The sequence below is a fragment of the Manis pentadactyla genome, chromosome 8, assembly GCF_030020395.1.
Source record: "Manis pentadactyla isolate mManPen7 chromosome 8, mManPen7.hap1, whole genome shotgun sequence".
In the NCBI taxonomy this organism is placed as follows: Eukaryota; Metazoa; Chordata; class Mammalia; order Pholidota; family Manidae; genus Manis; species Manis pentadactyla.
The window spans coordinates 30,021,459-30,043,002 of NC_080026.1; the positions used below are offsets into that span (position 1 = coordinate 30,021,459).

Here is a 21,544-nt window from a genome sequence, read left to right on the forward strand (position 1 = left end):
TGGGAACTGTGACCTTTTCTTCTTTTCAAACTCCTCTTTGTAATGGGTTAAGAGTTTGAGGGCTGTTGTGATGGGAGGAATGTATTTTTCATGTGAGAATGACATGACTTTGGGGAGATCATGACTTTGGGGCAGGTGTTATGGACTTAATTGTGTACCCTCAAGTTCATATGTTGAAAACCTAACCCTCAGTACCTCAGACTGTGAATTTATTTGGCCTTTATGGAAGTAATTAAGCTAAAATGGGTCTTTAGGATGGGCCCTAATCCAGTATGACTGGCTTCTTTATAAGTAGAGGAGATTAGGGTGCAGGCACACAGAGAGGGGTCTGTATGAAAGACAAGAAGATGGTCATCTGAAAGCCAGGGAGAGGCCTCGGAAGAAGCCAAACCTGCTCACACCTTGATCTCAGACTTCGAGCCTCCAGAACTGTGAGAAAATAAATTTCTGTTAAGTCACTCAGTCTTTGGTATGTTGTTATGGAAGCCCTAGCAAATGAAAACAATTACCATGTGCATTTGGGCTGCAGACTCCACTGATCACTCTGTTAAGAACATAATATTTTCACGCAGCTTCCCGCCTTCCTGCAGCCCCTTTGGTTATAAATACTCAGAGGCACAGCAATCCCTCCCATGCAGACCCATCCCTCTGAAGATTAGGGAGATCCTGAAATGTGCTAATAAACTTTCCCTGGGCATCAATGACCAGTGCTTAGTGGCTCATGAGAGAATATAGTAGAGGACAATGAGATCAGGGTTTCCTCCCTTTAGAACTCTTTCTTCTGCTGTATGGAATTTGCATGCATATTCAAATCCTTTTTCAGCTACTTGGGTCTCCTGTACGGACAGTACCAGAGGGATCCACTCACTGGCTGTTATCATCACTATCAAAGTGAGACAAACAGAAAGGATATTCTGTTGATTCTACAACAAGACTTAGTGAGTGGAAAGAGCACAGGTTCTAGAGTCATTCTTACCTGACCTCATGTACTCATTCCTCCAGTTACTTTTGGTGTAGCCTCTTGGCCTCTTGAGCCTTAAGGTATTTTCTTTAGGAAGGTGATTCCAGTATGTACTTAAAAAGCCTCCATAGGAAAGAAGTGGTAGGTGCACAACATAGGATTAGTGTGGAAACCTGTGTTTAGAGCTACTAGGTCCTTTATTTCTGCTTGTGTTTGACCTTGACTATGGCTCTAGACTTAGAAATACCTTTTATTTTTAAATCTGGGTGGTGTAACATTGTCCATATGGCTTTATTTTAGGTAATTTGCTGATGTTTTCTTGGGCATCACAAACTCTAGCTTATGTCTTTGGCGAATGACTCTTGACTGAGATCTTAGCATTGTAGTGACAGTAGCAAAGATTTGAAAATGCCATAGTTGTTTTCATACAAACTGCATTTTTTAATCTGACTTTCCTTCATGCTATGATATTTTTTTGAGAAATCACTCCGGGTTCTCTATATGCCTAAAGACAATAAGGTCAATTCTTTCTACATTTGGACAGACTGATACAGAATGATCTAAAACATTCCTTCTTGGATTAGAATAAGAGAACTCTTCAATGCAATATTAAGTACATTTTCTTCATGTTGTTTTTTTCATTATACCATGGATATTTATCTTAGAATAAAATGAATAATTCTGATAATTTTTTGAAAATAAGACATTTCCTAATAATAACCACTGTTATAATCAGTTTCTATTCATTCAGTTTCTTTATGCATATATATATAGAGAGAGAGAGAGAGAGAGCATTATAGGCTAAAGTAAGGTCATAACAATAGACACTCTTATGTCTTTTTACTAAGCTATACATTATGAACACCATTCCATATATAATTAGATGCTTTTACTCTTAGTGGTCGCTCAGTGTTCCTCTGTCTGGATTTTCCCTTCTTTAGTTAATCAACCATGTATCATTCAATAGTTTGGTGTGTGTTTTTGGTTTTTGCAGTTTGTTCTTTTGTTAAATATTTTCTCAAAGGTAAAAACTTATGTATGTAAATATCTTTGTAGTTTTTTTCATTAGTTTTCTAGGATTAACACCCAGACATAGAGCTATTGGGCCCAAAGTATAGAGTACATCAAACTGACAACAATTTGGGGCAAGTTACATGATCTTTCTGTGTCACCTTTCTCTTATCTGTGAAGTGATGACGTGGGACTGCTTGTTCACTAATATAAGCCTTTAAGTCACAATGTATATGTATATTATTCTGAGTCCCATCTGAATTTCTGTTCAGAAATTCTTTAAAATCGAATCAGTCACAACCCCAGATAGAAATTCTCCCCATGTCCCTCTAAAATAGCTGTAACAACATTGAGAAGACAAAGATTCCCATTTGCAGCAAAATTAAGAGTAACAGGAAATCTGTTGTTAATACTGTGCAGTAACTGAGGAGCTCTTCATAAAATTCTTGGGTCATGATTAAATATTTATTTATCTTTGGTTTTATTATTTATTTTCCTGATACTTTAAAATAACATAATAGAATTTATATTCCTGTACTTTAAAATTATATATATCTAGGTATCTATGTAGCCTATTTATCTCTATGTTCAAGAGAGATAGTAGTCCTTTTCGGATATTTCATATTATAACCCCTAGGCTAGTATATCCAAAGACTATAAGAACTAGAATCTTGTATATATCCCTTGATTTGTTCATACTTTGCCCTTTTATGTAACAAAAATACTGCCAGTCTTCTCTTCCCATGTCCATCTACAACAAATACTTACTGAGCATCTAGAATATAACAGACAACATCCTAGAGAGTGAAGAATGTATCAGTGAACAAAAAAGACAAAAATATTTGATTTGTGTAGCTTAAAGGTTAATGGTTATCTATTACTGGTGGAATTTGGATAATATTTACTTCTCAAAAATATTTTTCTGTATTATTTCAAACTTCTTTCAAAAGCAGAAGAAAAAAGGCAATTTTATATAATTATTTGTATTACCAGGAAAGAAAAAATTTAAAAAGACTAACTCTGATATTACATCACTTCTGTGAAATCATATCAAGTATTCCAAATTGAGTTTTTTTTTAATGGCAATATGTTTTTAAAATTTCAAGACATTTCTTACATATTATTGCTTCTTGCACATAGCAAGAACAATTCTCCATTTGGTCAAAAACAACTTAGCAATGTTAGTTTTTATGTTTTACTTCTTCATTTCAAGCAAAACCTATAACTAACTTGTGAGTATTTTTTTCCAATCTATTATTTTTCCTTTTTTTTTCTGGTTTGATTTATATGAGCATTTGTTTTTGTTTACCTTTTTTGGTAAAATTGGTTTTCCACAAAATCATCTCCTCCTATCATCCGTGTGTGTGTGTTTACCTTTTTTCACACTACTTTATAATATTCTATATTTTATGACTGAAATTGATCTCTCATCTGTATGTGGCCTTTGGACATGGAACATATTTCTGTGAAAATGGCCTGGGAATGCTGCTCGTTCTTCTCCATGGCCCCTTTAAATTTATATGTCTATTTCTCTCTGGAAGATTGTAAATTTCTTCAAGTAAGAGGTTATGCCTTGTTTATCTGTTTTGCGCAGAGAGCTAGCCTGCCTTTTGCATGTAATATTCTTAACTAACGCTACTAAAGCATAATGTTTTGGCCGCTGTGTTGTGTTGTGATGTGACGGTCTATGATGTGATCATCTTTTTATCATTATAATATGACATCTTTATTAATAAATTTTCAAAAACTGCAAGTCAGAAAAATAGAAAAGGGATTTACTTTATCATGATTTTGGGTTCTCTTTCTTACCTTTATGCTGCCTTCTAAAACTACTGTGGGGTGTTTCCTGAGTATTCTGGAACAAAGGTTAAATATCTCTCCAAATAAAAAACTAAGAGGTTTAGTTTACCATCTGAACTGATTAGGAAAACTTAATTTTATTCATTTTTGTTCTCACTTCTCCTTGCCTTTTGTTTCTTTGTTGTGTTTACTCTGAGATTATCTCTCAAAAGCAGATAGGGACTAAAAGGACAGTAAGGTAGAGTTCCTGCCCTTGAGGGTCTCTGAGTCCATTGGAGGGAGAGATGAAGTAAGAAGCAATATGACAGGGGCTTTGGGAAGGTGAGTGGTGCAAGCTAAATGGTGCTTGTGGAGGAGTTTTGGACAATAATATTAGACAGTGAAATAATTCTGAAGAATATAGAATGCTTAGCTAGGAATTTGAAATTCATTGTATGAGCAGTAGGGGAACACTGAAAACATGCCAATGTTTTAGAAAGGTCTCGATGACATGGTGCTTTGCTGGAACAAGAAGGCATAGATTTGAAAAATAGATTTTAAAATGAATTCCAGTTTGCAGTGCAAAGGAGGACAAAGATTTTTTTCAATTAAAAATAGGCTTTTTAAAGTAGTTTGTTGATAAACAGGGAAGACAAAAGTGGCAAGTGGTAGAGGATATATTATATCTCAGATTGCAGTTTGTTTTATTTATTTTTTTCTTCTCTCTGCCTCTTTTGTCATTACTATGGAAATGCTAATGGCATCTACTTCCTAAGGTTTTGAGGATTAAGAAATGTAATATATGTAAAGATATAAAATATTGTCTTCAACAGAGCAGACATTTTTAAAAAGTCAAATCTTAAAGCCCTTGTTACACCCCAGACATAAAATGATCAGAATCTGGTATGATTTGGACATCTGGAAGACTGAAGAAGAAAAATAAAGTGTGGATTTTTTAACAAATGCTTGTGGTTGAAACTAAAGCAAAATACGCCATAAATAAAAGTTTAGTGATCAAAGTAGTGACCGGGAAGGGAGCTGCAGTAAGTAAAGCCCAGCTCAGTCCTATTTATTGAGGGAAAAAAGAGAAAGAAGGCACAGTGGGCACACCTTCAAATACCTTAGCAAACACACCCAGGAATTGGTTTGACGAAGTTTTTGAAGTAAATGTTAAAAATGCAGAAGGACGCAAAGTGAATTTGTAAGCAGCAAAGGGACATTCATTAAGAGAGTGATCTGAATTAGGCATATCATCATTTTCTTCGGTTTTGCGATTGTTTCAGTCTAATTATTTCATCAAAAGTTCAGCATTATTTTCTGAGTCCTTCGCATGAGAAACACATAAGGAAATGTACAGGTAGTGGAGAAGCCTTTGTTGAGGCTTTTGGGAAGACGATAATGAATTCCGTTTCTGTCACAAATTTGAAAAAGGTAGGAATCATTCTATATTACAGCAGCTAATTAAGGTCTTGGTTTCTCAAAAGAGTGGCCTTTCGGAAAGGAGACTACGTAATTTGGCCTTCCCTGGTTCTGCTGTCAGGCTGAGCCGCACTCCTCCGTGTGGATCAGCGACCTTGCAGCCCCCTGGAGAGTATTTACATGGAGCCCAGGAAGTTGTCATTAGTGATTTCAAACAGATCAAACTTTGCAGCAGGGGTATCGAGCGATTCAACTTTAGCAGTCTGTGTTGTACACATTCCAAGAGTCAGGTCATTGCATGTCTCTTATTTGTTGTCTGTCCCTTAGCATATTTTCAAAGCAGAAAATGTGAAATGTACATGTCTTTTGGAGCAGGAAAGGCCAAAAGAAGCTGTCACATCAATATCTACCCATTATGATCCCAGGTAACAAGTTGTAGCTTGTTCTAGCTTTCGCCATGCTAGTCATGCCGTGGGGAAAAAGCAGAATCCAGATATCACCGTTTTCTGTACGAGCTTAAAGTCCTGTTTGTGCCTTGAGGGTGCAAGTGTCGCTGCATAACAAAAAGCAATTACCGCATCTTTACACAGGGCATCTATTGTTAGGAAGCTTTGATGCAGTCATTATTTTCCCTTGATTTTGAGACCTGTTCTTGTACTTTAATATAATCAGTAAATCAGAATAACCAAAGAAAGCAAATACAATATAACTACATATTATTTTCATTTGTGTAATTATTACATCATTAATAACTTAAATTAGTTTCCTCTCCATTGGACTGTTTTCCCCAGATTTTAGTACTACAAAAAACTACAAATTTCAGATGCTTTTAACAATGGAGGTGTATTTCTTGCCCATATTCAATGCTAGAATAAGTCAAGAAAATTAGATCAGCCAACCCTCAACCTAGACTTGATCCCAAGCTAAGTTTATACAATTCTAAGGAAAGGATGAATTGCATATGGTTTAAATAGCAACGTTAGTTTAAGAGCAAAAAATAAGTTAGAAAGTCCTTATGTTATCATCATTTAGAGAAATGTATTCTTTTTCCTTTTTTACTGAGAGTAGCAAAAAAAGCCATGTTCAATGGAAAATTAACACTTCTTCCACTGTATATACAAATCAGATATTATAATTATATTAATATTTGTGTGCCATATTAATTTTTAAAATTTAATCTTCATAATATTACTACTTGACTTAGATGGTATATACATTTTATACACATTATGTCATTTAATCTCTAGGAAAACTAAGAGATTATTTTTTACATTTTAAATTATCCATCTGCCTTGCAAAAAGTAAAGAAAGGAAGGAAGAAAAAAAGAAAAAAGAAACAAAGAAGAAAGAAGGAAAAAATTATTTGAGGTAGTAAAAGAAAAACACACAAAATAGAAAGGTAAAATAATAAGAGGGATTTAAGAGAGAAACAAAGGTTAAAAGAGTCTAGATCTGTGGACAATGTGTGACAAAGCAGGGAGTACTGGTTTCCCCTGCTGTTATAAATTAAAAATCTGAAATGAGTGACTTGCCGAAGATACATTCTTTGAGAAGAAAAGAGCCTAGATTAAAACACAAGTCTTTTTTTTTCCCAAAGCATGATATTGTGTCTCACCATACCAATATTTTAATTTCAGATAATTATTTAAATTAACTGATTGAGTTAAATTACATTTACTTGCATATTTGTTTGTTTTTTATACAAACCTGGTTCCTGTGTCAAAGTACCCATCGAGCAATCACCTTTAGAATTTTTGTCATGGAAAAGCAAATAAACATTTCTTAGCTGGCTGCATCCTGGGACCAGAACTAATGGGTCACACAATTTACATCACTGAATCAGTAAAATTTTATATGCCCAAGTTGCTAAAATATGATCAGCTGATTTTATGAAAGGAAGAAAATACTTGCCTGTTATTATGGTTCTTACCTGTAAAATGTTTCCCTTAGTGAATCAATATTCCTTTCAGTGAGAAATTATTGATTGGTAACTAGCTGAAAGCATGTTCTTATGAATGGTGCTATATTTTTCATAAAATAGGATGTGGCACATGTGTACAACACTTCTATATATGTATGTGCACTTATATGTGTTCAGCCATGCATCCTCATGCCTTCATGAATTCATTCATTTTGTCAAACAGCCAACATACTGATTGACCAAGCATACATATTGACCATGTGCAAATGCTGTTCAAGAAATGAGGGACTATAAAAATGAATAGTAGATAATCTCTGCCTTTAATTAAATCATCACAGCCTAGATACTCATAGGCAAATGCATATTTAGTTAGAGTGTATATACAGAGAATTACAAAAAATAGATTGTACCAGATTCTGTGTATAAGTGTGATCATACAGTATTTGTCTCTATCTGGCTTATTTCAATTAGCTTAATGCTCTGAGTATCCCTCTATGTTGCCGTAATTGGCAAGATTTTATTCTTTTTTATGGTTGCTCACAATATATACAAATAACAAGTCATTATGTTGTACACCCAAAACTATTACAATGTTGTATGTCAATTACACCTCAATTCGAAAAGAAAAAAGAAACTCGTGTATTTATAAGTACATTAAAGTTTGAGAAGCACTAGTGAATAAAGTCCTTTCTACTAGAAAAAAAATAGATTGTACCACATTTATGATTGTATGTTGATCAAATATATGAAATATTTATAATTGCTCCAAATTGCTGTTTGTTCCATATTGCAAAATATACTGTAATATTTTGTAATATTTTATATTTATTCAAGACATTTGTCTCTACATCCTGAATCAATTTTTTTACCATTGCCTGCACAACCTTTCTGACCTTGAGTCAGAAAAGCAATCTAATGCTTGGATTAGGAATGAAATGTGTGTTGACAGGCATGTTTTTTCATAAGGCTTTAGATGTTTTTGCCTGCAACATATTCTTATAAATGTTGAACAAATCAGATGAGTGTTTTATGACTAATTAATACTTATTCAGGGTAGATAAATTTGTTAATGATGAAGCTTGACTTTAGCTAATCGTCCTCAGTCTATCTCCTTTACACTTTTTTGGATTGCTTGTTTTATTTTAAAACAATTAAAATGTTTGGAAATTTCTAGAAACTGCAAATCCTAGATTTTGAGGGAAGTTGAATAATAGCAATTGAAATAGTAGTAATTGCAGAGTTGATACTGATACAAATACAAGATCCCTTTATCAGTCATAAATGTTGTGTTCTGGAAAATTTGTGTGTTAACTTTCAGTGGATATGTGCCAATATTGTAACCAAAACAAAGGTTATGCTGAGGTACCAGAAAGGAGATGGCTATTAGTATATCAGAATCACTTTTCAATGATTTAGGTTATAACCTCAAGTGGCTAACACCAATATATTAGCAACTGAGCACTACAAATGACAATAAATTATGTATTTTTTAGAGATTTAGAATAAATATATATTACACTTATAAAGACATTCAGAAACTCCAAACCTTTTAACAACCTTTCCTGATATCCCTGCCATTACAAATGTGTGGGATTAACTGACCTTGAGCAACACTTCGTAACTGCAGTTGTATATGCCAAACATCCCATTTCAGATTTTAACAGCCAGTACCATGGATCCTTGGCACTTTAGGAAAGGCCTTCATTGGGATTTTATAGAAAAATGTTTTTGTTGTTTACTCTTTTTTTCTTATTAAGGTATCATTGATACACTCTTATGAAGGTTTCACAAGAAAAACAATGTGGTTATTACATTCAACCTTATTATTGATTCCCCCCCATACTCCATTGCAGTCACTGTCCATCAGTGTAGCAAGATGCCACAGAGTCCCAGAGTCCCTATTTGTCTTCTCTGAGCTACACTGTCTTCCCAGTGACCCCACACACACCGTGTGCTCCAATCATGATACCCCACAATCCCCTTCTCCTTCCCTCCCCATCCGCCCTCCACACCCCTCCCATTTGGTAAACACTAGTCCCTTCTTGGAGTCTGTGAGTCTGTTACTATTTTGTTCCTTCAGTTTTGCTTCATTGTTATACTCCACAAATGAGGGAAATCATTTGGTATTTGTCTTTCTCTGCCTGACTTATTTCACTGAGCATAATACCCTCTAAATCTGTCCATGTTGTTGCAAATGGTAGGATTTGTTTTTTTCTTTTGGCTGAGTAGTATTCCATTGTGTATATGTACTGCCTCTTCTTTATCCATTCATTCATCTACTTATGGACACTTAGGTTGCTTCCATATCTTGGCTATTGTAAATAGTACTGTGATAAAGTTGTAAGTTGTGCATATGTCTTTTTATCTGAAAAGTTGTTTTCTTTGGGAAAAATTCCTAGGAGTGGAGTACCCAAGTCAAATGGTATTACTATTTTTAGTTTTTTGAGGAACCTCCATATTGCTTTCCACAGTGGTTGAACTAGTTTACATTCCCTCCGGTAGTGTAGGAGGGTTCCCCTTTATCCACATCCTTGCTAGCATTTGTTGTACCTAGTCTTTTCTATGTTGGCCATCCTAACTGGGGTGAGGTGATATCTCATTGTTGTTTTTATTTGCATTTCCCTGATAATTAGCAATGTGGAGCATCTTTTCATGTGCCTGTTGACCATCTGAATTTCTTCTTTGGAGAAGTGTCTGTTCATATCCTCTGCCCATTTTTTAATAGGGTTATTTGCTTTTTGGGTGTTGGGGCATGGAGTTATTTATATATTTTGGATATTCACCCCTTGTCAGATATGTCATTTACAAATGTATTCTCCCACACTGTAGGATGCCTTTTTGTTTTACTGATGGTGCTGTACAGAAGCTTTTTAGCATAATGTACTCCCATTTGTTCTTTTTTTTTTTCTTGCCTGAGGAGATGCATTCAGGAAAAAGTTGCTCATGTTTATATTCAAGAGATTTTTGCCTATGTTTTCTTCTAAGAGTTTCATAGTTTTCATGACTTACATTCAGGTGTTTGATCTATTTTGAGTTTACTTTTTTGTATGGGGTTAGACAATAATCCAGTTTGATTCTCTTGCTTGTAGCTGTCCAGTTTTGCCAACACCAGCTGTTGAAGAGGCTGTCATTTCCCAATTGTATACCCATGGATCCTTTATCATATGTTAATTGACCATTTATGCTTGGCTTTATATCTGGGCTCTCTAGTCCCTTCTTGTACCAGTACCAAATTGTCTTGATTACTGTGGCTTTGTAGTAGAGCTTAAAGTTTGGAAGAAAGATCACCCCTGCTTTATTCTTCCTTCTCAGTATTGCTTAGGCTATTCAGGGTCTTTTGTGGTTCCATATGAATTATAGAACTATTTGCTCTAGTTCGTTGAAGAATGCTGTAGGTATTTTGATAGGGATTGCATTGATTCTGTAGATTGCTTTAGGCAGGATGGCCATTTTGACAATATTAATTCTTTCTACTCACACCACCATATTGAGAGCCTCTGACTCTATGTCTTTTGATTGGTTGCATTCAGTTCACTTACATTTAGGGTGATTATCGGTAGGTATGTACTTATTGCCATTGCAGGCTTTAGATTTGTGGTTACCAAAGGTTCAAGGGTAATTCCCTTACTATCTAACAGTCTAATTTAACTCTCTTAGTATGCTATTACACGCACAACCTAAAGGTCCTTTTTTTCTCCTTTCTTTTTCTTCCTTCTCCATTATTTATATGTTAGGTATCATATTTTGTACTCTTTGTCTATCCATTGATTGACTTTGGGGGTAGCTGATTTGATTTTTGCATCTGCTTAGTAATTAACTGTTCTGCTTTCTTTGCTGTGGTTTTATTTCCCCTGGTGACAGCTATATAGCCTTAGGAATACTTCCATCTATACTGGTCCTTCTAAAATGCACTGTAGAGGTGGTTTGTGGGAGGTAAATTCTCTCATCTTTAGCTTACCTGAAAATTGTTTAATCCCTCCTTCAAACGTCAATAATAATCTTGGTGGGTAGAGTATTCTTGGTTCCTAGCCCTTCTGCTTCATTGTATTAAATACATCATGCCACTCCCTTCTGGCCTATAAGGTTTCTGTTGAGAAATCTGATGACAGCCTAATGGGTTTTCCTTTGTATGTGATCTTTTTACTCTCTCTAGCTGCTTTTGAAAGTCTTTCCTTATCCTTGATTTTTGCCATTTTAATTATTACATGTTTTGGTGTTGTCTTCTTTGGGTCCCTTGTGTTGGGACATCTGTGTACCTCCATGACCTGAGAGACTATCTCCTTCCCCAAATTGGGGAAGTTTTCAGCAGTTACCTCCTCAAAGACACTTTCTATCCCTTTCTCTCTCTTCTTCTTCTTCTGGCATCCCTATAATGAGAATATTATTCCATTTGGATTGGTCACACAGTTCTGTCAATATTCTTTCATTCTTAGAGATCCTTTCTTCTCTCTGTGCCTCAGCTTCTTTGTATTCCTCTTCTCTAATTTCTATGCCATTTACAGTCTTCTACTGCATCTAATTTGCTTTTAAATTCCTCCATTGTACGTTTCATTTCAAATATGGAATTTCTTAATGATTGAATCTATGTTCTAAATTTGTCCCTTGAATATTTTTCTGTACCTCCATGAGCATGTTTATGATTTTTATTTTGAAATCTCTTTCAGGAAGATTTGTGAGTTCAATTTAATTTGGCCCTTTTTCTAGTGTTTGTGAGATTTTTTTGAACCAGGTTCCTTTGATGTTTCATATTTGTATGTGGCGCCCTCTAGTGCCCAGAAACTCTAGTCTCTGGAGCTGCTCAGCCCCTGGAGTGATGTTGGAGATTGCTGGGAAGAGGCGCTGGTTCCTGGGGGGAGGAAAGAGCTGTTTCCTGCTTCCTGGCTGCAGTGCCTGTCCCCACTGTCTGAACCAGTGGGCCAAGCATACAGGTGTAAGCCTCTGTCCTTTGCGTCTGTAGCTGCCATAGGCAGGGCCTCCCTCTGGCTGACTTGACACCAGGGCAGGGACTGCCAGTTTGCCAGCTGGTGCTGGCTGACCAGGAGGAAGGCTCAGCACTCTGTGTATCACAGATGGGGCCCTTGAAGCTGATTAGCCAGCCAGGGGGATGGAGCAAATGGAGCTCCTGAAAGTTCCCAACCTGCTGGCTAGAGTGCACCCACACAACCTTATCCACCTATCCCTCCTCCTGCATAGAAAGCTCCGTGCAAACCCCGCCCCTTCAGCAGCCCTCTTGCTGATAGGAAGCTTCTCAGATCAACCACCTTTCCTTTGCCCCAGAGCGGCCAGATGCGGATCCCCATCCTCCACAAACAGCTGGAATCTCAGTCTCTCCAAGTAATCTACCTGTCTTAGCTTTCCAACCCCAGTAATCTCCACAGCACCATACAATGTAGGTTTGTGCTCCCAAAGCAGATCTCCAGGCCTGGGTGTTCAGCAGTCCTAGGCTTCCACCCCTTCCCCACTCTTTTTCTTTTCCTCCTACCAGTGAGCTGGGGTGGTGGAAGGGCTTGGGTCCCACCGGATCAAGGCTTTGGTACATTACCCTGTTTTGTGAGGTCTGCTCTGTTCTCCAGGTGTATGCAGTCTGGCGCACCCTTCTTTCCTGTTGCTCTTTTAGGATTGGTTGTATTAACTATATTTTCATATTATATGTGGTTTTGGGAGGAGTTCTCTGTCTCTCCTCTCATGCCATCTTCTTGAATCCCAGCATTCCATTGTTTACTCTTTTTCTGTGCTAAAACATAAAATATTCAGGTAGCAAACTAGTTACGTTGTCTGCATGACACCAAGCATAGAGATTTTCAACCTCCATGGTCTGGTATGTTTTTAAGCCAGTTCGGGAATTGGCAGTTCATCTTGGTATCATGCAGATAAAGCTTTCTACTGATATTGTAACGCACATTCAGTTCTTCTCCCACATTTAGCTATAGAACTGTAATCACTGTGTCCAATGTAATAGCCTACTTTTATGTCTTCTGTTACATCTGTCAGATTACTTAATACTAATTTTATGATTGTTCCTTTCCTCTTTCAATTGATGCATGTAATATATTCAGTTAAGTAGAAATTGTCTTCTCACTCTGAAAAGCACCTTATGCCTTTTAGATCTGCTTTCAATAAAATTCCCTGGAGAATATCTAGATAGTAAAAGTTTTCCATTACTGGTGATTTCATTTTTTTTATATTTATTCAGTCATCATTTCACACTTCAGTAGCCTTTTCTGCTCAAGTGGCCTGCACAGAATTTTATGTTTAAACATGTCTAACTTAAACCACCCAATCTTAACAAATTTCCTTTTATGGATAATTTCTTGGCAAACTAGATTGCATATTTACTTTTATATTTCCCCCTACTTCTTAAAATAAATCACCTTAAATAATCCATTTTATTTATTTTACTTCTTTCATGGCCACCTCTTCTTCTGAAATTACTCATTAAGTTTTACTTTTCCTAAAATGATTTCTGGCCAGAGTTTATCAAACATTCATTACATTTTTACTTCATTACATTAACACTTTTCAGAAATCAAGAATTCTTCCTGATCACATTTTTTTAATACTAATGTAAGACTAGTTTTGGCATTCTTATCTTATCAGTACTACATAACATAAGGACTTAATGTAATGTAATTTTTAAACTAGGCATTATAATATATAGTAATAGAGTTGTATCAAGTATACTTACTACCACAAACATAAATTTAAGATACTGCCTCAAGCCTTTTGAAGAAAAGGAAGCATACCTAGCTGTTGCCATGTAAGAAGTAACAGCGAAATTTGGATAAAGAATAGTACTGAATAAATAGAAATTGTGGTACCAAGCTGTATAAAAAACAGTATCAAATGAGTAAATATACAATGAGTTGTTGTGGAAGTTCAAAATTATACTGAGTAGTAATATAGATGAATTTATAAATGGTAGATCTTTAAGACATATTAGACATAGCTACAGTATTTTGGAACAAACCCCAAAATGTGAAGTTGATCTCAAAGAGGATATTAACACTCTTTAATAACATGTCCCTCACTGTAACTTCCAGAGACAGAGTATTAGACATTACTGAAGACAGGTCTGAGCCAATGTGGTAATATTTATGATTTTACTACTCAAAAAACTATATTAGTTCATTTTGTTCAGACAGTATTTTGACTTTCTTACTAAGGGACTGGTACTCTCTTGGGCATGAGGGAGAAAGGGAAAGCATTCCTTCCCACTCCTACACTGAATTAGAAGATTATGGCATTGTCATAGAAAGCCATGTTGAAATAATAATAACCCCACATTTTATTACTACCAATTATTAGCTGTGTTGTTTTCAGGCACATCAGTTGAACTTGCACTTCCTCATTTTACATGATGAATAATTCTAGCTCATAAGTTACATAAGTTGGATAAAATTATCTTTTTCATATGAAAATGCTTATCCTAGGACCTGGGACAAAGTTCGGCAAATGTTAATTGAACCTATGTAAAATTTCACATCAAAGCTAGGACAGAAAATTTTTGAAGCATGGTATAAAAAATTATGAATCATGTATATATGAAATAACTGAGAAGGTTGTGAAACAATAACATGAAAAAATGTCTTAAAGTAAAATTAAAAGATGAATAAAAAACTAAATATCTGTCTCAAACACAATTTTTTTTTTGCATTTTGCAGTACCACTGTCTATAAGGAGAAGGCATAAGAGGTGCTGGGGGCTACATAAAGTGCAGAGATTCAAAGTTAGGAATGCCATACAAATGTAGTCATGTTCTCAACACCGAAAGAGAAACTTGCAGAATTAATCTAAACAAGTGTTTTGCAAGTAATTTTTGATTTTCTAGTTTTCTCACATAGTATATGAAAATAGTTTTGAATAAATCTGGTGCACAAAATGAATCATATTTTTCATTTTTATTCAATGAGATTTTTGGAGCACCAAAATATGCATGACACTATACACAAATTTTCTGAGGTTTCTTTAATCCCTTTGTACTATTTTTTACCCCTGTGTGTAGAAAAACGAAATGAGTATATCAAAGATTTTGCTTTCTGGTGTCTCCATTGTCATGGTTAATAAGGGCAACCTACCACACACACACACACACACACACATATATAAATAAAAGGGGAGAAATTCAATTTCAAATTGCTGTAAGCTTCACTTTTGAATTTCTCTTTGGTCAAAAGACTCTTATGACCTTTAAATTTGGTGAAAAGAGGGCACAGATATTAATCTCATTATTTTATTTTTAAGTACTTCCAAAGCAGACGACTGTAGACCACATTTCTGCAAAATAATGCAAATAATAATACAAATTGATCATTGTATAGTGAAAGACGATCCCTAAAACTTTAATATACCGTCAATACTTTGTATCTGATTTCAGCTCTCTTTATAATAATCACCCTACTACTTCAGAGCTATCGTTATTTTGGACAGTTTAATTATATGCCATATTTATGCTATTAAGTGTTAAAACTGCTCCTATTCATAGATTATAGTTTATCTCCTTCTATATGGCAAACTTATTTTGATATTCTGAAGATGTTTATTATGCTTGGTAGTAATATCTGCTACATTATTGTCTTTAAACAGATATCCTCCTTCCAAACCTCCACCCCTAACCGCTTCAGAAAATTACCTTAAAACAGAAAACATTGTAACTATGCAGTAATTGAACAAACTGTTAAAGGATACAATAAATTAACTAACCAATCATTTCATCTACTAACATTCAGATGAGAATTAGTTTCTAAAAACAAAAACCCACTCAGATTTACAGGCACTATGTAAAGAACTTCTACCAATGTTATTCAATCTTTTGAACAATTATGCTGGGTATTCATATTATGCCCAGCCTAAACATTTTTTTAAATGATTGACTAATATTTAGTATAAAAATAAAATCTATGGGAATATAAGAAGAATTAATCTCAAACAGTTCTTGATGTGTGCTTTGTGAATTACTTGTTTCAGTGTTACTTTGTTAAAATGGGTATATTTGGCCACAACTCCAAACTGCTTAATGGAAATATCTAGCATATGGACTCCAGAACTTCAATTTTAAAAAAATTTTCAGTTTGATAATTAGTCTAATCTAGAACATGAAAGAAATGTCATAAAATATGTTACAGTTAGGAACATTTTATACATCTAGATAAAACAGAAATGGAAGGATGAGATTAAAAAAACAATAGTAAGTAGTCTTTCTTTTTAATGCCAATGGCCTCAGGAAGAAAGGGAGGAGTCAAAAAAGAATGTTAAATCAGTAACGTCTTACCAGGAAGCTACTGACTTCAAGAAACTTCTGGGAGCAATATCTTCATATGATGATGTGAAGAAAGAAGGATAAGCAACTGTTTAATTAGTTAAATAAGAATCTATCTATCCTCCTAATCTCTTTCTTTCTCCGTCTATCATCCATGATCTAATAATAGTTTGTTAAAATTCATGAAGGTGTTTTAAAAGGTTAAATAATTTAGAGTGGCATGAAGATCAGCACATAAAAAAAGGAAAGGTGATTTTCATTTTCTTACAGTTACGGACAACAGGAAATAACTGTAAAATATGTTTAAAAGGAATGACATACAGGTGATTGTGATGTGGAGAAAAAAAAGATTTCTTGAGATGGCCATGCAGGGCCACCTGGGAGATGACTGTCTGAGGATGACTGTCAGGGAGCAGTGGATTGCAACAGTACAGGTTAAAGATGACCAGGCCATGGGCTATAGATTTTGCTTGAGGAATAATGAAAGAGTTGCCAGAGATATTATAGTCAGCATGATTATATGGTGAATTGGACGGGAAATTTTGATGATCTGCACACATTCTGATTCTTAAATGCCCTGCCATTAATGGTTCTGATCATTGTAGTCTACTCAGAGTATGAAGATTTATTAATTTTTATAAAGATGGTAAAAATACTTGGTCTTAAATCAGTCATTGGAAGAAGAACTTGTGGAGCAGCAAATGCCTTAAGTAGTAATTTTGTAAGGTAGGCAACAAGAGTAATGATTTCTATTTGATTTAATATCACAAAGAGGTTTTTTTTTTTATATTGGAGCAAATGTAGAACAGTGGAACATATTTTATCTTTGGCCATAAAACATTATTTTATAAGGAGTACAGGGAAAATTGTGAGGTGATTATCAGATGATTAAGATGTATAACTATTAAAATTAATTATTTCTCCACCACAATCTTTGAGGGTTATTTCCAATATGTAATAACTAAAGTATTCCCTAAAGATTAGGAATCTAATTGTATATCCACCACTTTAAAAAAAAGAGCTTTATGACCACTAGCAGATGATTTCTTATATCTATCATAAATCCTGGGTTCCAAGCAAGCATAACATAGGAAATTGTTAACAAATACCACCTGTTTTACTTAAAAAATCCAGAGTTTGGATAAAGAATCACACTATCTCCTTATCTTCATTGTTTAAAAAATATCTCTCTGATCTTTTAGAGTTCACAAGGCATAATTTGCATAACTTCATGAAGTACTTAAAATTTATGATGCTCATATCAGAACATAATCTGGTCAATTAGCATTTAATCCTCCTATTCCTGAGCAATTCCATTTTCTGACTTCCAAGCATCAAGCATCGCTGTGTAATGATGAGCCCCAGAGGTTCTTATCTCTAGTATCATACATAAATTAAAGGGCATTCTCCTTATTTACTCTGTGCCCTGATTTTGGTCATTTTGTTGTTTTTAACCAAAAGAGGTAATGCAAAGAGCAAATTTTGATATTTTAGTAAATAATTCAATATAATTGCACAAAAATAGCATTGTACACATTAGCTATATGATAAGATTGCTAAGCAAGCAGTATTAATTTTTCCATTGGAGCATATAAAAAATCCTCAGTAGTCAATGAGGAAGAGTTGACAAACATAAAGCTACAAAGAGCAAAAAGAATTTTGCAAAATGATCAGAATTCACTCTAATGACATGTTTGCAAAATCTTCCTAAACATCACATTTTAAATTATGTGTGGACTGTTAGAACTAGAGACTGTAAAGAATTTAAACAATTTTCTGGATTACTTATCTGAAAAACCACAACTGAGGAAGAAAAAAAAGTGATTTCTAAAAATCAATAATTTTACTAGTTCACTTTATTATATTTATTTGAAAATGTGCTCATTCCATTACCTCACTTCAGTAATATAGACAGAATCATAGACTTGGCCTTAAAATTTACTTATTTTAATGATTTACTTGTAACATGGTGTATAATAAATGTGATGCATAGAAATATATATGAAAGCTGTTTATTAAGATACTGAACAAAAAGTCAGGATAATGTGTGAGTGATGACCTAATAATACTATAATGATTTTAATTTTCATTTAAATCATACTTCATAATCATAGTTTTACAATATCACTATTAATCAAATAACTATATTTTGAATATTAACGTTATTGTCAATTATACTTAATACATGCTTTTAAGAAGCAAATTTTTGTTTCCATCAGATGAGTTTGTCAGCGACGATGATTTTATGAGATTCTGCCCATGTTTTAGGACAGCCAGTACTGTCTTCATGAATATCCCAAATAATTCACAGAGCAGCATAGAAGCCTGGTTCCAAAACCAGCTTCAGCTCTCTGAACTGGCTATGACAGAATTGGCAGAGACCTTGAAATTGCAGTTATTTAGTTTGGCCACCATGCTCAGAGAGATCTACTTGGAATGATTCTGGAAGCTGTTCTTTTATTGTGTACAGCTATTCTTGATGTGGTGGTATTTCTCTGTCATTTTAAATAAGAATTGAAGCCAATTCAATGGTTTCTCTGTGGGTTTCCTCTGACAGATGCACAGAGGCATCTTGTATCAGCCAATAAACATTTTCCAAAGATAGCTAAAAACGTTCCAGAATTTATTTTGATGCAACCAGCTAATCATACAGTTGTGATTTTTGTTTAAATAAAGTATTTTAATCAAATCAGTTATTTTAATTCTCCGCTAGATTCCTCATCATGGTGTCATGGTTCCTATATGAGGACGACAACTTTTACCAATAAAAACTTGGGTACATTCTCTTGCGAAGTATGATTTTAAATGGGAAAATGCTGTATTCCCCTGTCTCTGATTATAAGAGGACAAATCCTGCAGCTTGAGCTATGAGACAGATGACCATTTGTTGTTTGGTATTTAGTTCCACTTTGAACTTAGTACCACCAGGGGAAAAAAATCAATTCCCAGAAACTTAATAAAGAAGGATGTGCTTGACAGGCTAATTGAACTTCTATAGTAGCTACTTATCATTTTAAAGTACTTCTCAAATTATTTCCCAATTCTTAAGATTTCAGTTTTGCTGGATGCAAGAATGCCAACTTTAGATTTAACACAGAATAAAGAAAAATGACTACAAAGCTAAATTTTAAAAAGTATTTCAACAAGTGAAGGCCAATTGGAGTTACCCTCAGCATACTGACAATATGCAGGAAATTACTAGAAATGTCTCCTAATTTTCATGAATTCTTTGATGTCAAATTCCTTGTTCATTTCATTTGATTGACATAACATTAGCAGACTTATGGATGTTATTTTTCACTAATTTTTTTTTTCTCATCTTTCCAGATGCTCCACCAATTGGTCAGGCACACAGTGTGAAAGGCCAGCCCCAAAGAGCAGCAAGTCTGAACATATCAGCACAAGTAAGTTCCTCAGATTAACATCTTGGGTGTTCTACATGGTATAGAAATCACATTTTCTTTTTATGATATTGTTGAGGGAACTGAGTCTTGGAAAATCTCCTTCATGGAATTTTGTAAAAGATCCACTTCAGTCCAGGTGCTTTTTGGAAGATGAAACACTGAGCTGTCACCTGGTGACAAGATCTAGCATTATTGACTCTTCAAGGCAATGAAATTTCATCTCAAACCTTGGCAGTTTTCAAGATGCACACATGGAAACCTAGCATAAGCTTTTAGGAACTGTTCATCAGCTACAGAGACTGCAAATACCACAATGGAAGTGAGAAGCCTCCAGGAAGAAAAATAATCCCACGTTTTAATTAGAGCAAAGTGTGGTTTTTTGAAATGCATGTCACTGTGTTGTAGAGAAAAAGATTTGACTAGTAAATTGTAAAGAGAAGTATGTTAATAAGTAATTGATCATAAGGATCATAGTAGATTTGTTGCTACTATGCCTTTTAAGTGATAGTTTTGAAGTGTATTAAAATATAGCTCAACATTTTGCAAGTCCTTTTTGTGCCACTGTAGTCTTAGGACAGGTCCCTGATAAGACAGTTTACCTGCATCATCACTGCATGTCTGTGTGCATATTTTCAACTACTTTAAATGATTTTATAAAGATTTTCAAAGTAAAAGTCTGAAATAAAGTTTCCTGATCTACACATATTGTCACTATTTTGACCATGAGTGCAGAACTTTTGAAATATATGATAAATAAATGGGTAAATATAATTTGAAGAGGAAAATTATATCCCTGATTGACAAATGCTTACTTTGGCAATTTTTCTCTATTCCTTAACTGCTGGTGAGAAAGCTTTCATGGAAACAAACAAAAAACATACTATGGAGTTTGTGAAAGAGGAAAGACACTACCAAAGTCAAAAGTATATGATTTGTGTACCCTAGTCACAGACTCCCTATTTAGAACTGTGGCAATATAATTAGCATATTTGTGATTGTATCTGTTTTTTTGTTGGTCCTCCCCCAAGTACTTTTTATATCATTGCTTGAAATTCTTCAAGCAACATTTTCCAATATTTCACCATTTAGGGATTGATTTGGGCTAGTAAGCATGAACATATTTACAAAATGGCAAATAGGTCTGGAATAAATATCCTGTACATGAATATTTGAATTCAGAAAGTGAGGGAGTGATCTTTGGCCATGCTATGTTTTGTGTTTACACTAGAATTTGTGTGATGTCCTTAGGCAAGGGAAGGGAGAGGCCTTAGGAAAGCTCTGAGTACAGAACTATAGGAATAGGGCACTAGGATTAGAGAAATTGATTCATAAAAAGTAGGAGACATGAGAAAATATACATTGCCTAATTTGATATTGTAAAAGGAGAGAATATGAAAAAAATAGTTCTTCTCTCTTCCCTTCTAAGGCTCATACTAATATTATTAATAATAATTCTGGAGGCATACTAATTTATACATGATTCTGTGAAATAGTTATAAAAGTCAACCATCATTAAGGACTATTTTTTAATGAAAAATAAATTTTGAGTTGCCAACCTAGAGAAGGTACTGAATTTATAAGTTGGAAATTGTGAAGACAAGGTACTTTAGCCTTTCTTTTATGGCAACTTCTCAATTATCTAACATAAATGAGATACATAACATTTTAGAAAACCAAAAACAATTTTGAGAAGTGAAAAAACTCTCTGAAAAGAAAGAAGGATTTATGGGTAATATGTCAATTGAATTTTCACATTTTTAAAAAGGTTCACCGACAAAGGAAAGTTTGGTGTT

General features: G+C 34.6%; 1 protein-coding gene across 1 annotated transcript in view; it reads left to right on the forward strand.

The window, feature by feature from the left end:
- LRP1B (LDL receptor related protein 1B) overlaps positions 1 to 21,544 on the forward strand; it is a 1,911,502-nt gene that overhangs the window by 1,876,717 nt on the left and 13,241 nt on the right. The window contains exon 87 of the mRNA XM_057505633.1: positions 19,675 to 19,751. Coding sequence (XP_057361616.1) covers positions 19,675 to 19,751 — 77 coding nt within the window. The remainder of the gene's footprint in view (positions 1 to 19,674; positions 19,752 to 21,544) is intronic.